The sequence below is a fragment of the Oreochromis niloticus genome, linkage group LG5 (assembly GCF_001858045.2).
Source record: "Oreochromis niloticus isolate F11D_XX linkage group LG5, O_niloticus_UMD_NMBU, whole genome shotgun sequence".
Classification (NCBI taxonomy): domain Eukaryota; kingdom Metazoa; phylum Chordata; class Actinopteri; order Cichliformes; family Cichlidae; genus Oreochromis; species Oreochromis niloticus.
Window position 1 is genome coordinate 6,489,344 of NC_031970.2, and position 19,047 is coordinate 6,508,390.

The 19,047-nt window shown below is 38.8% G+C and overlaps 1 protein-coding gene across 4 annotated transcripts in view; it reads right to left on the minus strand.

The window, feature by feature from the left end:
- The window catches only part of ppp1r16b (protein phosphatase 1, regulatory subunit 16B), an 89,890-nt gene that overhangs the window by 27,075 nt on the left and 43,768 nt on the right, over positions 1-19,047 (minus strand). For all 4 annotated transcript variants that reach the window (XM_019359347.2, XM_019359350.2, XM_019359348.2 and 1 more), the window contains one exon: positions 7,882-7,952. In XM_019359347.2, coding sequence (XP_019214892.1) covers positions 7,882-7,952 — 71 coding nt within the window. The remainder of the gene's footprint in view (positions 1-7,881; positions 7,953-19,047) is intronic.

The window sequence follows — 19,047 nt, forward strand, 5'->3', positions numbered from 1 at the left end:
AGTACATCCCCTCTGGCTCTAAAACAAACCCTCAATCTCCATTCTTTCCATTACTTGCACTCCTTCTCTGACGCTGCCCTCCAGCTCTCTGATAAAACTTTAATCTTAATGCTTGAACAACAATAAAAAAAAAAAGACTCTTAAAACCCCACTGACGTAAGAGAAACTGATTTGTGTACATTCTTTGGAGTTTTGTAGTGTTGACTTACAAGGCTGCTCAGATAAGGCACATCTGACATGAGCGTGCGATGGTGGGGGAGTACGTGAATTAATATACAGCACAAGAGAGGAAATGAAATTACTGCACAGATGCCGAGGACAGACAGCAGGAAGACAGATAAGAGGTAAAATGGATGCAAAGAAGAAAAAAAAGAATGCTGACTGGAAACATGTCGAACTGACAAACACATCCTTTCAGAAACATTTTAGTGCAGGGGAAGATTTTCATTGTGAAGATTATTCGATGAGAAGTTACGAAATGAAGTTTTGCACCTGATCTGCAGAAAACCTTACAGGCTTGTCTGTTTAGTTAATGATCATTTTGGATGGATTGAAACTCATCAACATAAAAACATAATCAACAATTAAGACAGAGATGTGGTTTGAAAGAACCAAATATAAGTTTAAAGCAACAGGGTTTCTTCTGATGGTAAAGTTAGCAAACTTAGTAAATGTATGATTCTTGTGCTGCTACCCCAAAATAAAAATATCAGTGGTTTTAACAGGGAAGTGAAACAAGAAGTCTGGTAAGTCAATGTTGGACTAAATACGAAGTGAAACAATCCAAACTTATTATTGGCCTTGGAAATCTGGATATTGAGAACCCAACATGTCTCCTGAGTCATTACTTTTAAATAAAACCATGATCGTCTGCTCTGAATTTAAAAATTATTGAGAGATCTATTGCCAGCAGTAGGAAGTATGTATGTATGTATACACACACACACACACACACACACACACACATATATATATATATATATATATATATATATATATATATATATATATATATATATATATATATATATATATATATATATATATAAATAAAGGCTACAGTCTGGAGATCCAGGACCCAGTCACAGAGCGCCGGAGGTGGTGTGCTCAGACGTTTCTCTTTTTCTTATGATGCAAATTTTTTCTAAAGAAATCTTCAACAGTGAGAGACTTCTTTATATGTGCGTGTACATTACGTGTGAGCAGCTCTATGAGGCCTTTACTATCGATGATGCAAATAGCGAGGCGTCAGACAAAATTAGCAGGAAGGAACAAAGTATCTTTATGACCTCCTTCTGAAGCTGCCAAAAGCAGAAGTGGTATTCTGTGAAGGCTGCTCTATGTATGTCAATGACTTCCAGTGTTAATGTTAGCAAAGAAACCAAATTCAAAGGAAAGGACAGAAGTGCATGAGTCACACATCTCCTTTTTTTAAACGTGCGTGTGTCGGTTGATGCATGTGTGAGCATATATGAGGGTGATAAATTGATAAACTGGTAATTCAGTGAACAACTTATGGGTTTCATTTTCTATCCGAGTCTGGTAATTGGCAAGCTGCAAGAGATAATTCAAAAAAAATGAACACAAGCTTGTCAAAGACCTTCAGTACACTGATGTGTTGGCTTATTCCAGCCGGCGGCAACGTCCTGACAGATGTCATCAGAATCAGAAGAACAGGCTGCAACCTACACACAGCAGCTAACATCTAGGCTAATCTCTCCTGCCTTCTGAATACACCCACATGCTTAAGCCCACCTGCTAGCTAACTGCTTGGCTAATCTCATTTCCTGTGACAAACAAAAAACACACACTTTCACCCACAAGCTAGGAAAGCACTAAACTAAAGACAATGAAGCAAACAGGAAAATAATGTGCCATTCATGCAAAGCATTGAGAATGGGAGTATGGCTCAAACAAAGGCCCAGATTATTTCTGTGTGCCTGGAAAACAACGGCAACAGTCTTACTGTGGGCTGAGAGGACCACAGCTCGGGTCGAGGAGCGAAACGATGAGGAAATAAGACCAAGAATTTGAACAGGGGCAGTGACGGGCCTAGTACTTAAACCAAAATACCGAGGGGTTAAGTGAGCAAGAGCAGGGCCAGGCTGCTGAGAGTACAGCTGATATAGCAGGAGACTAGAGGCTGAAGGGGGTTTAAATTTTACTATAGCAAGAGGAACTAATGCAAATAATAAAGAGTACATTAATATGAATGAATAAAAAATAGAGACACCTTGCTGATGAACTGGAGAGAATTAAATGAAATGGATTAAGAAGTGGGGCATCAATGGATCACCATATACAGCCTGAAAAGGAGATTTCAGGAGAGCAACACAATTTAAACCCCTCCCATGTCTCATTTCCTCTGGGGTTTTTTCCCCCGTCTCCATCTCACAGGCATCATACTGCATCTCCAAAGAAAAAATGCATATAAAAGTATAGTATATCAAATAAAGTATATTAATAAGAAAGAAAGCAGGTTATTACTGAATTTTGGAAGCAGAGTATAAGAAGATGATGTCGAACGGCTGGCATGTCTGAGTCCTCCAAGGCTGAAGTAATGAAGAGCTGAATGACTAATGAAAAGTGTGGAACCACACAGGAATGCCGACTCACAATTTTACAGCTCAGCCTGATCAAACCCTGCAAATGATTATACGGCACGAACATCAGTCATCTCGGTACCAGTCTCTGTCTCCCTGCATAAATATCTGCCTGAATACAGCTAATGTTTTTTTAATGCAACTCCAGCAGTCTGTTGCTGTTCGGGGTCATCGTGCCCACTCAACAACATGGAGGTCCCCACCTAGCAAAACACTCAGAGCCAGAAAACAGATGTGGCTCGCCCAAATATGGGACAACACAAGGCAGGTGTGTTTGGAAAAAAAAGAAAAATAGAAAAAACACTGCCTTCCTCTACCTCAGAATAGCTTCAGATCAAAAATGTCCTTGTTTACCTACATTAACTGCAGATCTCAGATACTGTAAAGCACTCCAAAGGCTATAACATCACCTTAACAAAAGAAACGGATAGAATTTATGCTACATAACACATATATGTAGATAATGTTCCTATAGAGCAGCACCGTTCACTCAGGGCGTCAGGAAGACAAACTGTGTGTCTGTTTCTGAAAAAAGCTAAGAAAAATTCAGAAGGGTTGGATGAGGTGATTCATTTGTTGCATCATACAGAAAAACAAAGTGCTCATTTTACACACAGCCATGAATGTGGTTTCCCCCGATTTCAGTCTTTATGCTAAACTAAACCGCTGCTCATATTTACCACAGAGGCATGACGTTTTATCTTTTATCTAACTCTCAGCAAGAAAACAAAACATCAAGAGGTAAATAACTAAGGATTTATGCTTGAAGCTAACTAGGGCCTACAACAGTATGCTAGGTGTCTGATATTAATGTTTTGACTCACCCTAACCCTTTACATAGAGTACGGAGCTCAGCAGGGAGATTTTGATGTAAAAATCCCAATAACTATGAGCTATTATGTAACCATTAAACGCAGCCTTTTTTGCACCACAGACCGGTTTATGTCTGACAATATTTTCTTTTAGAGGCAGCTACATTGAACTGAATTATAGGCCTTTAAGGTGTCGTGGATAAATACAACAAAATAAAACCAGTACCGGTACCAAAAAAAGGAAGATTTATTCATAACACACGGGAAAAAACCCAGGGGAAAAAAAAAATAACGATAAAAACCGATAAAACCCCTGAAAACCATAAATTTTACACCCGAGCCTCATCTCTCGCGGCCCGGTACCAAATGACTCATGGCCCGGGGGGTTGGGGACTGCTGTCCTAAAAGATTTAGAGAATTTAGAGAAGAGCAGTGGGCCAACATCCCAGCTGAGATGAGACAAGAAATGTCTTACCACTTGCCAACAAGGCTTTCTCCAACTACTAGGCCACGTTTTGGTTGGGATCAAATTTTAACTTTGAAAAGAAAAAAAAAAGTTGAAATTGTGTTTTTTCTGGATTTTTGGTTGATATTCTCTCTCCCTTAAAATGAAACCACCATAAAACAGAAAGACTGTTCATGTCTTTGTGAGCAAACATACAAATTCAGCAGGGGATCAAATAATGATTTTCCCCCAGTGTATGCTTTACTATTGTACTCAACAAGCTTCCTCATCAAACTTGCCACACTTGACCCCCTATAGCAGGGTGCTTGAAAATGACACCAGAACACATTAGAGGCTCTCACCGCTGTGTTTTATTACATGATTACTTTGGCACGAACATTTACCCACCAGAGTGGAAGCTACATCCCTGGAAGCTACATTTACCCACATTTGGCAGTTTGCTGGGTGTTAATTTGAACTCTGGATGTCAGAACTTATAAAAAAAAGAGCAGTAAACATGTTTAAATGCTGCAAATCACTGTAGGGTAAACCTTTTATTGCCTGTATGGCAGTACTGTAATACTGTGCATTTGCATATACTTAACAGACAGAAACAGTGAAAGCAACTCAGACAATCCTGCTGTTTTTCCCCCTCAGACATTTTCTGTGTGAGCCCTCTGAACTGGCAGCCTACTACTTCCAATACAGCAGTTTTCCTTAAAATGAAGGACTGAGGCTGTGTTTCATGTCCACGCTCCACTCACGCTTATGCAAACAGACAAATGCATATATGCTGATTTTACACATCCCAGCTAAAGGAATTGGGATGCATTCATCAAAAAAAAACAAAACTGTAGTAAATACTGCAGTGTGTGTAGTTGTGTTACTGGACTTATATGTGTGTTATTGTACATACAGTGACCCCCTGCAGGACGTCTCCTGATTAATGTCTCGAGTCAGTGAAGTGAGACCACTCCAGGACAGGTATGACACTTCATTTAGAGAAACATCACTGCTATCTTCCTTCATTTATCTCACCTTCTGTCGGGTGTCTGTGTGTGTGTGTGTGTGTGTGTGTGTGTGTGTGTGTGTGTGTGTGTGTGCGTGTGTGCGTGTGTGCGTGTTCTCACACTCATTTCTTTCCCCAACATTCATTTCAGTATCTAGTTTTCTGTCTCTGCTTAATCTAGCTTCTGAAAAACAAGATGACAAAATGAACACAAAAGAGCATTTGTGTGAATTTCCTTTTTGTGACTGTAATTTTTTACAGCGTGTGCGCATGCGTGTGTGTGTCTGTATGTGTGTTGCTATTCATAGTCGCGAAAAGGTCTCATCTTGAAGACACTGGCTGACCCATCCAAATAGCAGATTACCAGGTACACACACATTCAAAGCTGAAAGGTCAATCTGATCTCTTGGCAGCCCACCACTTTTAAAAACAGCAGTCACACTGTTGGTGACTGATGGACTTCAATTTTCTCTTCCCCTGTTCATTTCACCGCCTCTCAGCAGGAGCCTGGATATTAGGCTGTGAACAACCAGGAGAGAGAGAAAAGGATGGCTGTTCTAGCTGAAGCAGACTGAGAAGCTAAAGAAGGAGAGAGGACATAAACTGTCAGGGGTACACTGAAATTGCACAGGGAGACAAACGAGAAGAGCGGGGGACGAGGAGCTAAAGAGCAGAGGGGAAACCAAAGTCATAAATAAGCACCAGGCCTTCTCAAATGTTTAAATGTCATCACTCAGGAAGTCAGATTTGTTTTTATTTTACATTAAAATGTGACCCCACTTGGGGAAGGTTGAGAAAGTTTGATGACTTCCACATTGTAAACAACTGCTTTTTCACCCATAAAGTTGCCATCCAGACCTAAATAAAATCTAGAGTTTACTCTACGAGCTGCTCCAGCAATTGACATTTCAGCTCAGGAGGGACAAACAAACTGGTGCAGTGAGCTATACCAGCAAGTTTATGGCCATCCTGCTCCTTCAATAATCCTGCTTTCTGCAAAATAAAATGTTCTCTCCTGCTCCCATGTTTCCAGGAATCTTTCAGGTCAGCGATGGACACTGGGACTGGATAATGGCAATGTCAGAAAACCTACAACTGGGGTACAAAAAAGTTTATTTTTTAAATTCAAAGGTTGACTTGTGATCGAATGAGACATGGATCCTTTGTCTACTGAGAAGTTTAAAATGAAAAGTGACACGCAGCATTGATTTGGTTGAGGAGGAAGCTTTGATTATCATGTCAGTAATGGCTTTCATTAGCAAGTGAAAACAGGCCTCACATCCTCTATGAATATCCGACGGCAAAAATTGATTCATTTCCCCAAAACTGAACTCATTTCCGGACTATTAAAAATCATTTTTTCAATGTCAGAAAACCTCAAACATTAATTCCCACCCAGGCAAACTTCTCTGGAAATTATTTCATTACATTTCAACAAAGAGATGGTGATGGTGGAGGTAGAAAAAGCATTGATGTTACAGTGTTCAATGAAAAACACATGATCAAAACAAAGAAATTAAAAAACGTTTACACATATTATGTGTCTAATAATAGTAAATGTCAGCGCTGCCCCAATTAAAATGATGAACGGTGCATTTTTCTGAACATTTATTCTAACTAATTATTATTTTCACCTCCCCAGTTGGTGCCTTTTTTTGCTTCTTGAAGCTCAGTGGTGACATTCAGGGCTGAAATAAAATTGCAGTTCCTCAAATGAACATTTAAAGCTGCCTCTAAATAGTCATTGAGTCCAAAATATTCCTTTATAAAAACAGATGAACTCTTTAAAGGTTGCTTTAGTATTAAAGGCACAATCACTTTGCCAGATTTTACTACCAAAACTTCGGGTCACTGAACTCAACCTTGTGACTTTGTTGGGAAGGCTGCCTTCCAGTTTTGTCAAGTGAAATTCTAGCTTTCTAACTGTATGTGACTGAGCACTAAGACAAGATTTTATAATTCAGTTCAATTTAAATGTATTTATATGGTGCCAAATCACAACAACAGCAGCCTCAAAGCACTTTATATTGTAAGGTAAAGACCCTACAATAATACTAACAGGCCAGTGTGTGATGCCACAGTGGTTAGACTATGTTTTCATATTTTATATTCAGTCTATGGTGAGTCTTTCTTCCAGGTTTTTTACTAGTGGTGGATTTGTTTGCGTGTTTAACAACCTTTTTGAAAAGGTTGCATTTGCAATACTTGTTCATACCAACAACCCGGTGACATCCAAGTCTTTCTGTTTCTAAAGGGAGGTGTCTTTCCTCCTTCTCAGACATGTTCCTCTTTTCTCCACCCCAGCATGCAATCTCATGGATTATTGGTTCTTATACAACACAGAGAGCAGACCATAAAGAGGTAAGAGACTGTCACAAAATACAGGAAAACTCTACTGAGGTGCATATTTTAAAAGTGCTGCATATAAACTGAATTCCAAAAATGTTTGGATGTCACATAAATGTAAATATAACCAGACTTTAATGACTTGCAAATCTCATAAATCCACATTGTATTCACAATAGAACCTGTTGGATCTGTTGCCAAATAACCTTATCTGTTGAAAAATGTTTGTCCAGCTGTTTCTCTTAACTTTTCCAGCCTTTTGTAGCACCCTTACAACTTTTTTTTTAGATTTATTGCCGCCATCAAATTCAATATGAGGTAATATTTGTCTTAAAATGGACAATTTTCTCAGGTTAAATGTTTGATATATTTTATTATGTTCAATTGTGAATAAAATCTAGCTTTATTTTTCACAGCATCCCAACTTTTTTAGAGCTGGGGGTGTACATGACTAAATAATGCTCATAATATACAGACACATTCTCCATGTCTTAATCAGGAAATTCAACAATCAGTGTAAAAAACTGGATTAAAAAAATGAGACTCAAATTATACATCAAGTTCTTAATCTTCTTAAGAAAAAAAAACAAAACAAGCAGAGTTAAAACGCATCAGAAAAGTCAAAGATGGACATAAAGAAGGACAGGTGGAGACAGATGATCTTACCTGATGCAGAGCTGTAAGACCGTCTTCGTTGCAGAGGTCTGGACTCACATTGTTCCTCAGCAGGTAACGAACTGTTGGCAAAGTGAAGAAAAGGAACATAAATACAGGTGAACGTTTCACATACACTTCCAGGATGTCTTCAAGTGCTTTGAAAAACTGCACTTCCTTTTATAAATGTAACCCCTTGCTTTCCTGCATGTCTCACTCGCATAATTAAAATCCATTTTGTGGCTGAGAATTGAAAGATCTTTTTGTTTCTATCGCCACTTGTGAGGCACGTGTGTTGCATGGTTATTCGGCTGTCTGGAGAATAAACAAATTAACAGATGCAGGTTAAAAGCACGACAACACCCCATATACCTTAATTCCTCTTAATTGCTGAAGAGGGTGCAGGTGCACTTCAACTTAACCTTTTAGTTAAGGTGACATCACCAATCAATCTACAATCCATTAATCCTGCAGTATAATCGTGATGGATCTCAGCAGGGACAATCTATCAAATTATCAGCCCAGCCAGGATGTTACTCAACTGACCTTGGAAATACAGAGGAATGGGCGAAGGGTGAGGTAGGGATTGTTGTGACGGAAGATGATGATGATGTAACAATGCCTGGGATTACACAGTTTGTCTTCCCAGACAGATAAAACTGCCACAATTCACAAAATATCAAGTGTCAGCTGTCTGATTGCTAAACCTGCCGGCCTGAACAGGAAGTGGCATGTAGGGCTCCTCTGAGTGTCATAATTACTCCTGTTTTTTGTTTTTTTGTTTTTTTTATGGCTGCCATCTTCCCAAAAAAAGAACCGTGAGTGGTTGAATCAGATTACGATGCTGAACGCTGAGAGAGAGAGGAATGGGAGATATGAGATGGTAATTATCACATCATGGCTCCGTACACAGTGACATCACACAGCATGTGCCCGTTTCACAATAATCTTTATGCAGCTAAATCAGGCTTCACTTTCTCTATAAAGACCATTTTAAAATAACATTTTCCTTTTTCTCAGATGCTCAGATGTGCATTTTTGTTCTGTAACAACTGATCTTGGCCACTAAAAATGTAACAACGTGTAAATTTCAGACAAACATAATTTCCACAGATGTTTTAAAAAAAAAAAAAAGGAAAACACTGGTCTCTTAAACAATAGCGTTAAATGATGTGTCATGAATTCGAGCACTTTACACAACAAGATGCCAATCACTCATATTCAGGAATGCAATTATCCTTTTAAACATCAAAGTAATTACACCCATTGGCAGAATTATCCATCTCACATGGTAACATTTATCTGCCATGTTGACAACTGTAACATTGTTTGCTCCGCGTCTGGTCATCTAATGGGGAGAGATACCCAGTATCTTACCTTAAAATGTCAATCAATACTGAGCAGGTCCATTATCTTTACTATATAACCTCTGATTTAGATTCAACTTAAAGTAACTAAGAAAGAACAGTCTGTGTGTTCTGTGAGAGGAGAGAAAAAAAAAAACGTAACCAACCAACCAATCAATAAACCCGTCATCTCAAACTGTAAAGTCTATTGTTGGGGTACAGAGTAGTAATTGAAACCCGCCTAGATGAAAGTATCGACATTTTGTCAATCTTTCACTTCTCTGCTCGTTATAACATCAATATACGGTTTAGATTGCGCCATCTTTTCTTTGTTTTGAGCACGAGTATATTTCAGCTCCTTTCAAGCACCTTTTGCATGAGAAAAACGAGCAGCAGATGAAAAGCAGGGTCTTCGAGAGGAGCTGCGCCTGGCATCTTTTGGCAGAAATCTTCTGAAAGTTAAGAACAGCTCGAGCTCCCAGGCGAACGCCCATGATATGACCTGCATTTTTTTGTGGCAGCTAATAAAGAGCAGGGAGGCAGGGTGCGCTACAGAGGGAGGTCATGATAAGAAGCTGAATACAAATGGAAGTAGAAGTTTCAGTATTTAAGCACACTGGCTGAGTTCTTTCCTCTATGTGGGGGTTTAATTGAAGCACTGCTTAAAAATAATGGCAGATTGTCATAATGGAAGAACACTGTGCTCTGAGTAAAATGTGGCTCAGGGAGTCCTTTTTCCATAATAAAATAGAATGATAATGGCTGCACTTTAATCAACCTATTTCTATTATACAGCTTCCTAAAACGTGCATTGATTAGACCTCAATTAAGCTTTTGATATTCACCCACACCACAGCAGTATAACTGTCATATGTTACTTTGAACACTTTTGGCTTTGTCACAGTACGTCTACAACGTCAGTTGCTCTTAAAACCCAAAGACGCTGAACCAAACCAAAGAAACTGAGCCACTGCAGCTTCATGCACTTGTGCAAAATCTAAGAGGAAATAATGATGAGTGCTCAGAGAACTGAACCAAGGTTATACAGTGCAAGATCAGTCTGACTGCATCCCATAAACACCAAAAACACTTTCCTCTTTCCTTCCATTTTCCTCCCCAGTGACATGGGTGGGAAAATATAATTGCACTGCATTAATATTTTATTGGGTGGCCACAAGTTAGTAATGCATTAGGAGAAGATAAGCGAGTTGTGACTAGACATTACAGTAGCAACTGACAAAGAGATGCACATGTATGACTATCGAATATAATACAGCTAAGACTGTGTGGGTGATGCTGAGTGAAGTACTTCTGCTTTTATCTCCACATCCTTAATTTAGCACTTGTAAAAAATAAATAACTAAATACCAATAACAATAATAATTTGCATATATCGGAAATTGACAATTTCTGGGGGTGACAGTGAGCGCTTGGAAAAACTTGGCAGATCTACGAATCCATGCTAGCAACAGCTCACAGGGAAATGAAAGCATCATCCAGTTTCCCCATTTTGGTTCTCCAATCCAGGCTTTTTGGAGGTTCTATACAGTCTAACAACATGTGCTATTATTTACACATACCATTTACTTCACAATGATAAGTTAAAGCAAAAACCGGCAATTGCCTTTCAATAAGGCTCAGGAAAGTCAAAAGTAAATGGTGACCACGAGATGTAGAATATGTTATTTACTGGCCATGCTAAACATTATAAGCCTATTTTTTTACACATCGGGCAGCAATAAATTTGAAAAATGTTGTGAGGTGGAATCGCCAGCTTTTCACCAAAGCAGAAATACATCATAAAAAACTGAACAGGTTACTTCCTTGCCCTCAAACAGAAGCCCTTCCTATCAGTGCTTTTAAAAAAATTGCATTAAAAGCTCTCTCCACTTAATGATTAATGTAAATATTAATGCTTTGTTCATAAATACAGTTTTGTTTACTCTGAAAGTCTGTGCCTAGGCACTAAAGGCTAAAATATGTGTCATACTAAAGCTTTATGGAGATTAGCACATTAGCGATAAGGTGAATGGTGCAATCCTCTGGCAACAAGCGTGACAAACATTGCGGGATATTATGATGCGAATCTAGGCTTCATGCATGGAGCTCGCCCAATGTGCAGTAAACAACAGATTCAGTGTCATGTAGCCACAATTGAGTTATCATGTGCCCACACCTTACCAGCTTGTGGCCAAGAGTTATTGATCTTTTCCCACCTATGTTGCCATGGGGGCTCTGTAATTTGCAGCCCTGTGTTGTTACAGTGTACAACCGGATTGTAAACAAGAAGCCTCAGAGGAACTATGGGACTAGCATCACTTTGCAGCTGCATCCTCTGTGATTTTCTTATAATGAGAGAGGGATTTTGTTTTCCTGGATTTCAAAATATAAAGGTCCTTCTGAATAAGGTCCTTCATTTGGCTAGGTGTGCAGACTATAGCTGAATATAAATTGGATCCATCAAGCACACAAAGTTAAAAAGTGGCCCCGGTTCCAGGTAATTTCTTTATAATAAGGAGGTGAAATGTCTAAGTCAGACTATACAAATGGAGTACCTCAATATGTGTCTAGTCATATTAGAGTCCCTGAGGATTCCGTGTGATTGACCACAGCACAGAATAACAGCACCCTCATAGCTAAACATTTCTGCTAAGTAACAAATCAAGCACCGACTGAATGCCGACATGCCCACTGTCTCTTCTAATTTTCAGACTGGGTTTAAATTGCCACTAAGGCAATCAAAGACAAACACTGTCTATTTAAAATAATTAGATTATTTGAGAATCTTACGAAGAACTCACTTTAATATCTCTATTTTGGTCACAGGACGTCCGAAAGAAAGCAGAATATAAAGACAGATGAAGATATAAACGTATTCAGGATAGAACCCTCATTCACTGTTCTGACTTTATTTACACTTTCCTGATTCTTATTTTACAAATTAAATTGTCTGGATGAGGGAGAGAGGGTTGCCTACACAACCCCCACCTCCTCCTGTCTCCATGCCAAAGTGCCCTTGAGCAAGAAAGTGAATCCAAAGTTGTTCGGGATGGTAAACGAGTACCTTGCATGAAAGCTCAGTTGTCAGTGCTATGTGAGGGTATGTGTGAGGCAAAATGTGTAAAGCACTTCGTGAACGACTAAAAGGGAAAAAAGGCACAATACAAGTCCATTTCCCTGTTTCACTACACCCACCAGTTACCGACTGAGTGTGATGAGTGCAAAGCTGTAATGAGAGGACTTCAGGAGGTCATGAAAGAATATTGATTTTTTTTTTCAAAGTAGCTATTCATTTACCTTCTCTTACATGCAGGGATGCTAGAGTTCAGCTGCAATCTAGTCCCAAACTACAGCTGGCAGATAATCAGCATTTTCTACAAGGAAATATTCACACATTTGGTATAACCAGCTTTCTGGTTGAATATGGTCATTACATGATTAGGCAAGAGGTATGACCCAATACTTTTGTTCATATACTACATTTCATATAAAAGGTTTTATTCCACAGAATATTTGTTAGAGCCACGTGCCTCTCATGCAGCTTTGCATCACAGACGAACACACTAACCAGATCACAGGCTTAAGGTCCCACGGTACCACTGTTTGCACACACATTAATGGCATGTGTGTAAGCCAATATATCAGCCCCGTCTTTACAAACTACATTAACTGACCGTTCATTTCCTATTAGTGGAAACCAGGATACATTTACCTCCTCAGGCAAGTCTCAAATATGTTGTTGCTCAACATGTCAGTAGAATAACTATCACTCTTCACTGACCCTGCTATTAATCTCTCTCAGTATCATTCTGCTGTAAATACTACTTCACCAGATACTTGTTGAATTCATGCCTGAAGTTGTCCTGGCAGCCCCACATCTTTTTAATCTTTAATTTCTTTAATAAGTTAATTAAACATTTGTCCACATATATAGACATATACCTGCGTCTATAGGTGTGTAAAAACAATTACACCTTACCGACGCCTATGAGAAATGATTGTGAGCATGTAATTTCTCCTTCACTTTTTTATTTGCAGGTTATCCTCTGCATTAACATACTGCCGACGTACACAGTGTCTTTCTCATTGTCTAAGTCTGGAAAAGCAATCAGAAGGTGCCAGTTTTCTAATAGTGTTTGTTGGCAACAGAAGTCTGATAGCTGTGGAAATTATACATTTTATAAATACGTGAAAATGCACAAATGCGCATGCAGACAGCGCAGACACACCCAGACACACCAGACAGCGTAATGTGCCGCTGGTTTTTAGGATGAACTGCATCGATGCAAAATTGCTCTGTCTGTGACAGGGTGAATATGCTTTGGAGTTATGATGTGCGATGATAAGAGAGGTGTGAAAAATAAAACGTCAGACAACAATGGATGTAATCCACTAGAGGAGTGTTGTCACTTAATATTTATGAACCCTGCTATTGGTATTTTATTTCAGACATCATTTAATGTGTATTTTATGTTGTCGTGTCTGGCCTGTCTGACTCGATTTGTGTTCGAATTCATTAAATTGCTCATGAAATTCAGATTCTTTACAATTTATGCAAACTGTAGTTTCAATAAAGCATATAAAGGGCAGAGAGTGTATAAAGTATAGGACCACAGACCACAGAAATCAGAGACAGACACAACAACAAATAGAAATGTCTCAACAAACAGGAGCACACTTTATTTTCTCTCACGGGGCGACCGTGGCTCAGGGGATTGGGAAGCTCATCTAGTCCGGAAGGTTGCCGGTTCGATCCCCCTGCTCTCTCTGTCCTGGTCGTTGTGTCCTTGGGCAAGACACTTTACCCTACCGCCTACTGGTGTTGGCCAGAGGGGCCGATGGCACGATATGGCAGCCTCGCTTCTGTCAGTCTGCCCCAGGGCAGCTGTGGCTACAACAGTAGCTTGCCTCCACCAGTGTGTGAATGTGAGAGTGAATGAATAGTGGAATTGTAAAGCGCTCTGGGTGCCTAGAAAAGCGCTATATAAATCCAATCCATTATTATTATTATTATTATTATTATTCTTATTATTATTATTAAGCGTCTCCACACTTTAGCTAGCACAGACATGCAGCTGTTGTTTAAAAGAAATGAATCAATTTTTCTCCATTTTATTTGCATTAATATTGTTTTGAGTATATGTGACTTAGTCATGCTGAGGTGACTGACTCGTCTCATTTCAAATAAAATTCCACTGAGGTCAAATCTCCGTGACGTGATTTGCAACAACGAGAGAGTTCAAAAGAAACCCCCTCCCCGCTGAGAGATCGATCGCTGAAACACTTTTAAAATAAAAAAACCACAGAAAGCAAACATCATCATCAAAAAACCCACAACAAATAACACCCTTTTAGCACCATAAACTAATTACCATACTGTAATTAACAGATAACTTTGTGAGCATTTTAGCTTTCACAGGGGACGAAAAACGAATAACACCAAAACCTCATAACTTTATCTCTATAATTAAAATTACAAGCTCTGTTAAAAAGTCAATTAGCAGCTTTAGTAAGCTTCAACAAAAAAACAAAAGCAAAAACAAAAAACAGGCGATAACCAACTGATCTATTTTTAACTGAACCGCCTGACTTACTTTCCAAGTTCACTTTTTAGTTAACTTGTGTCTCATGTGTCTAATTGTCAGGAAACATTGTAGCAGTTTAAAGGAACTGAATGTTACTGAATCTATTTTCTTAACCACTTATCCGTCGTGACCCCTGAACAGATCACCAGTCGATCACAGGTTTAACACAGAGACAGATTAACCCTCGTGCAAATACTCAAACACGTGAGTCGACTGTGCTTGAAAAAAGAAAGTTCAGCAGTTTGGTCACGTCTCTCCTGAAAAAAAGATCTCAATCTCAATAAGACTTTAACCTGGATAAATGAAGGAAACGCTGGCTTTTATTAAAAAAATCTCACACTCGGATCGACGTTTTCTGTCTGAAAGAAGTTGCAATAATCTAACTACACAGGCAGATCTTTCTCTTATTTCTAGAAAGAACCACATCATCATATCCATATACCAATCAGCTGGCCTTAAAATGCTGAACATACAAGAGCATGAGTGATAAAAATGTAAGAATATACCATATATCATACTGGAACACTGTTCTATTTTTGATCAGCAGCACATGGACTTATCTCACCCATGGCACAGCCGTTTTATGACAAAGGGAAAGGGGAATTTCAGAGGATATATAACATATAAACCGTAGAGTGAGGGCATAAGGGGTAAAATGCAGTCATAAGTTATACAGACGGATTCTGGAGTACCAAAAGATTCACAGGAGGGAAAGAAAAGCGCGGAAAGTAAGATTGAGTTGGCGACAACCCATGAATGTGATTCCTATCAGTCTGTACCAGTTACCCTGTGGGACGGAGCAAACACACAAACAGAAAAATCTTTAAAAAAGCAATCCATTACATGCAGGAATCACCATGGCAATTATCTGCAAACCGCACAATCCACTAACACAAATACCATGCACGTCTTCCTGGGTGGGTCCCATAAATTCCCACTGAGGGAGTAGACGGAGTTGGATGAGATGCTTCCCCAAAGATAAAAGATACATCAACAAATAACGGTGCAGGAACAGAAACCCACCCTTCCTTCCTGTTATCATCAAGTACAGTGTGTGTGTGTGTGTTCAAATGTGAGTTGGAGATGGAAGAAAATCCTACACCAGTTATTTAGGTCCTAACGTTCCTGAACACAGATTATTGATAAGAAGATATTTCCAAACAAAGACACGTGCTCTGAAGTAAACTATGAGATATCTACAGGACCAAAAGGACTCTATAGTTTTCCAACTCTTCTCTTATTAGAGCTGTAACTCCTCTTTACTGCCTAAACCTAGCAAAATGACATTTTGAGGGAGTAGTTCCAGTAGGTGATTTTGAGATGATAATAATGCACTGATAATAATACACAGCAAGTCAGCAAAGATCACAAGGCTCGCTGGTCTACAGGAGATGGAATAAATGAGCCGGCTACGCCTGAACTAAAGCCCCAAGTACTCCACTGTGCATAATACACATACATATTACTGCAGTGCCTGTTCAAAAACGCCGGCCAACACCTTCTGAAGATAAAGGCTCACGCAGGACTTCAACATTAAGAGCACACCATTGCAAAGGGTGAGCGCGAACCATCATATGAGGACTGCTCATGCAAACAAATTCTCACTCAATGCTCGACTTCCTTCCACAGCAATACACCCACTAAGTGTAATGTGGCCACACACATAGAACCAGACTCCTTCCTTTAGAGCAGGGCTTTCATGATATGAAAATAGCAGCAATGTGGTCAAATTCCATTGATTTTTAGTACCACAGTGGTGTAAACAAACTGTTGTACTATTATTACCAAACTATTACTATAGCATAAAGTGCTCCAGTAGTGTAGCACTGGAGTGGTAAGTAACCAGTTTACTTACCACTGCTACTATTTGTAATGATATGTGAATTAATAATATAATGTCTATATATTTTTAATGTATCATGGTTATTATAAATACATGGTAGACACCCTTAGTTTATAGGTAAAAATCTACTTTAAAGACAAAAATATTGGGCCACACCTCTTCAATTATTTTTTCATTCCCATTGCCACAGGTGTATAAAGCCAAGCACCTGACCATGCACTTTGGCTTTACAAACATTCGTGAAAGCTAAAGCTTGTTTTCTAAAGAGCTCGCTGAGTTCGAGTGCGATACTATAAAAGAACGCCACCATTGCAACAAATCAGCTTGGATAAACTGTACATGTGGAAACAATTAAGAACCATGGCAACAGAGAGGGGTCTCACAGAGTGGGTGCACAGTGCATGTAAGTCCCAACATTCTGCTGACTCAATAACAGCAGCATTCCAAAACCTCCTCTGGAATTAACATCAGCACAAAATCTGTGCACCAGGAGCTTCGTAGCATGAGCAGTTCCTGTAGGTGTAGAGTATAGTGTCCAATATGTTTGTCCATATACTGTATGTGACATTACATGATACTGTTATTTAAGTTATTATCAAGAAACAGTTACTTTTTGAGGCGCTTCTTCCATAATCTTTTCAAACAAAGAACATATTTCACAGATCAGAGTCTTGGGCGGATATCTGTGAAATTGGGGTTATCACTAAAGAATACGTCTCAAGGACCTTTTACTTTAACATTATCACAAGACCCACATTTGTGGTTTTCTTAAGAAGTCTTAGATGGATTTCCATGACGTTCAGACCTGGCAGGTGTGCCACAGCATGGACTGTGTGGTAAATTTGGTTCAAGACGTTATGAACAAATAAGGCAAAACTAGTGAGTGTGCATTTTTTTATGGCTGGTTAGCAAATATAAGTGCTAAAATGTGTTTGCACTGTTATTGTGAGCATTTCACTAAGGTGATAAAAGCATTTAGCAACGGTTCTACCAAGGGGTGCTTTCAAAGATCTGGCAACACAGTGAACAGGTGGTGCAGTTTGAATAATAGTCAAAGTAATGCAGAAAGTCGACTGACAGAAAAACAACTGTTAACATTTAACAAATATCAGAAAAAGACTGGTGCTCAGGTTTCCCTTAGTCATTTATAATGTGTAAACGGAAACATTTTGAACCGTTGATCAGATAAAACAAGAGATTTTCGATGACAACTTGAGCTCTGAAACTTTGTTTGCCACTTCAGTAATTCATAAAATACTTGGCAAAAATGGCCAGCTCATTCTTCTTTTTCGTCAATTATCCAGTAAAAAAACTCTTTTTCAGCACAGACCTATTTGAAACTGCACAGTTTACAGCACCAACTGTACATTTTTCCAATACAGCAGCATATTTCAGTTTTACATTTGCAGCTGTATTGAAATTTTATGTGTTTGTTAAAGCAATAAATGGCTACCTTTAAACATTCATGCAAAAACAAGCAGTCATTTCTAAACACTGTGTGAAGTTTAGAGATTAAATTTTAAATACATGTCTCTACACACCAGGTTTGTGCACTTTCATCTAAATATACAGAGTTCTCATTGATCATTTCATTGCATGCTGAATCTACTGAACAGCCTTCCCTTCATGCAGCTATACAGATGTAGATCATTCTGGGTTCATTTTAAGACTCTATTTATATCAGTTCACAAAACTCTGTAGATCACTGATAAGTTAACGGATGCACAGATGCTCTCATCTTTTATTTTAAATTCTATTGTATGTCTTTCAAAAAACCAAAAGAACAGTTATTAGAATGGATATTCTTACTTTAAGGGTTTATCTGAGGATCCTGACTGCCACCAATCCAGTCAATCTGGTTATATCTCACGCCCATTGATCACTGATAAGAGGGAATCACCAGTAAAGTAAGGATCGAGTAAAGACTGTGATATGAGAGAGGCTGCTTGAGGTTCAGGTCTGAGATTCCTAATGGACAATTGATTTTCTTTCCAGTGTGTCTCTTTTTATATTGAAGAGACAAATATTTGTTGTGCTGCAATAATAGCTGCCACAGTATCTCTTAAACCACACTGATACCGATTAGAGTGCTTTATCCAATATACCCAACATCTCACAGCCCTTTATAAACCCTCTAAAACTGAGATAAGAGGGGAAGCCAGTTCTAATATATAAAATGCTAGGCTGGTATTTTAATGCACTGTAAAACATTATAAAATGATTCAGATTAAATACCATGAGGGGGTTTACTGAGGCTCCATTCACAGAAAACGACATTTTTCCACTAAAATTTAAAATGAACAAAATGTATTTAAATTACTTTGCTAAAACCTTAAAAAAATAATGAATGGGAAACTTCTCAGAGTTTTTAAGGAAATAGCATCCAGTAAGGCGAGCCCATTTC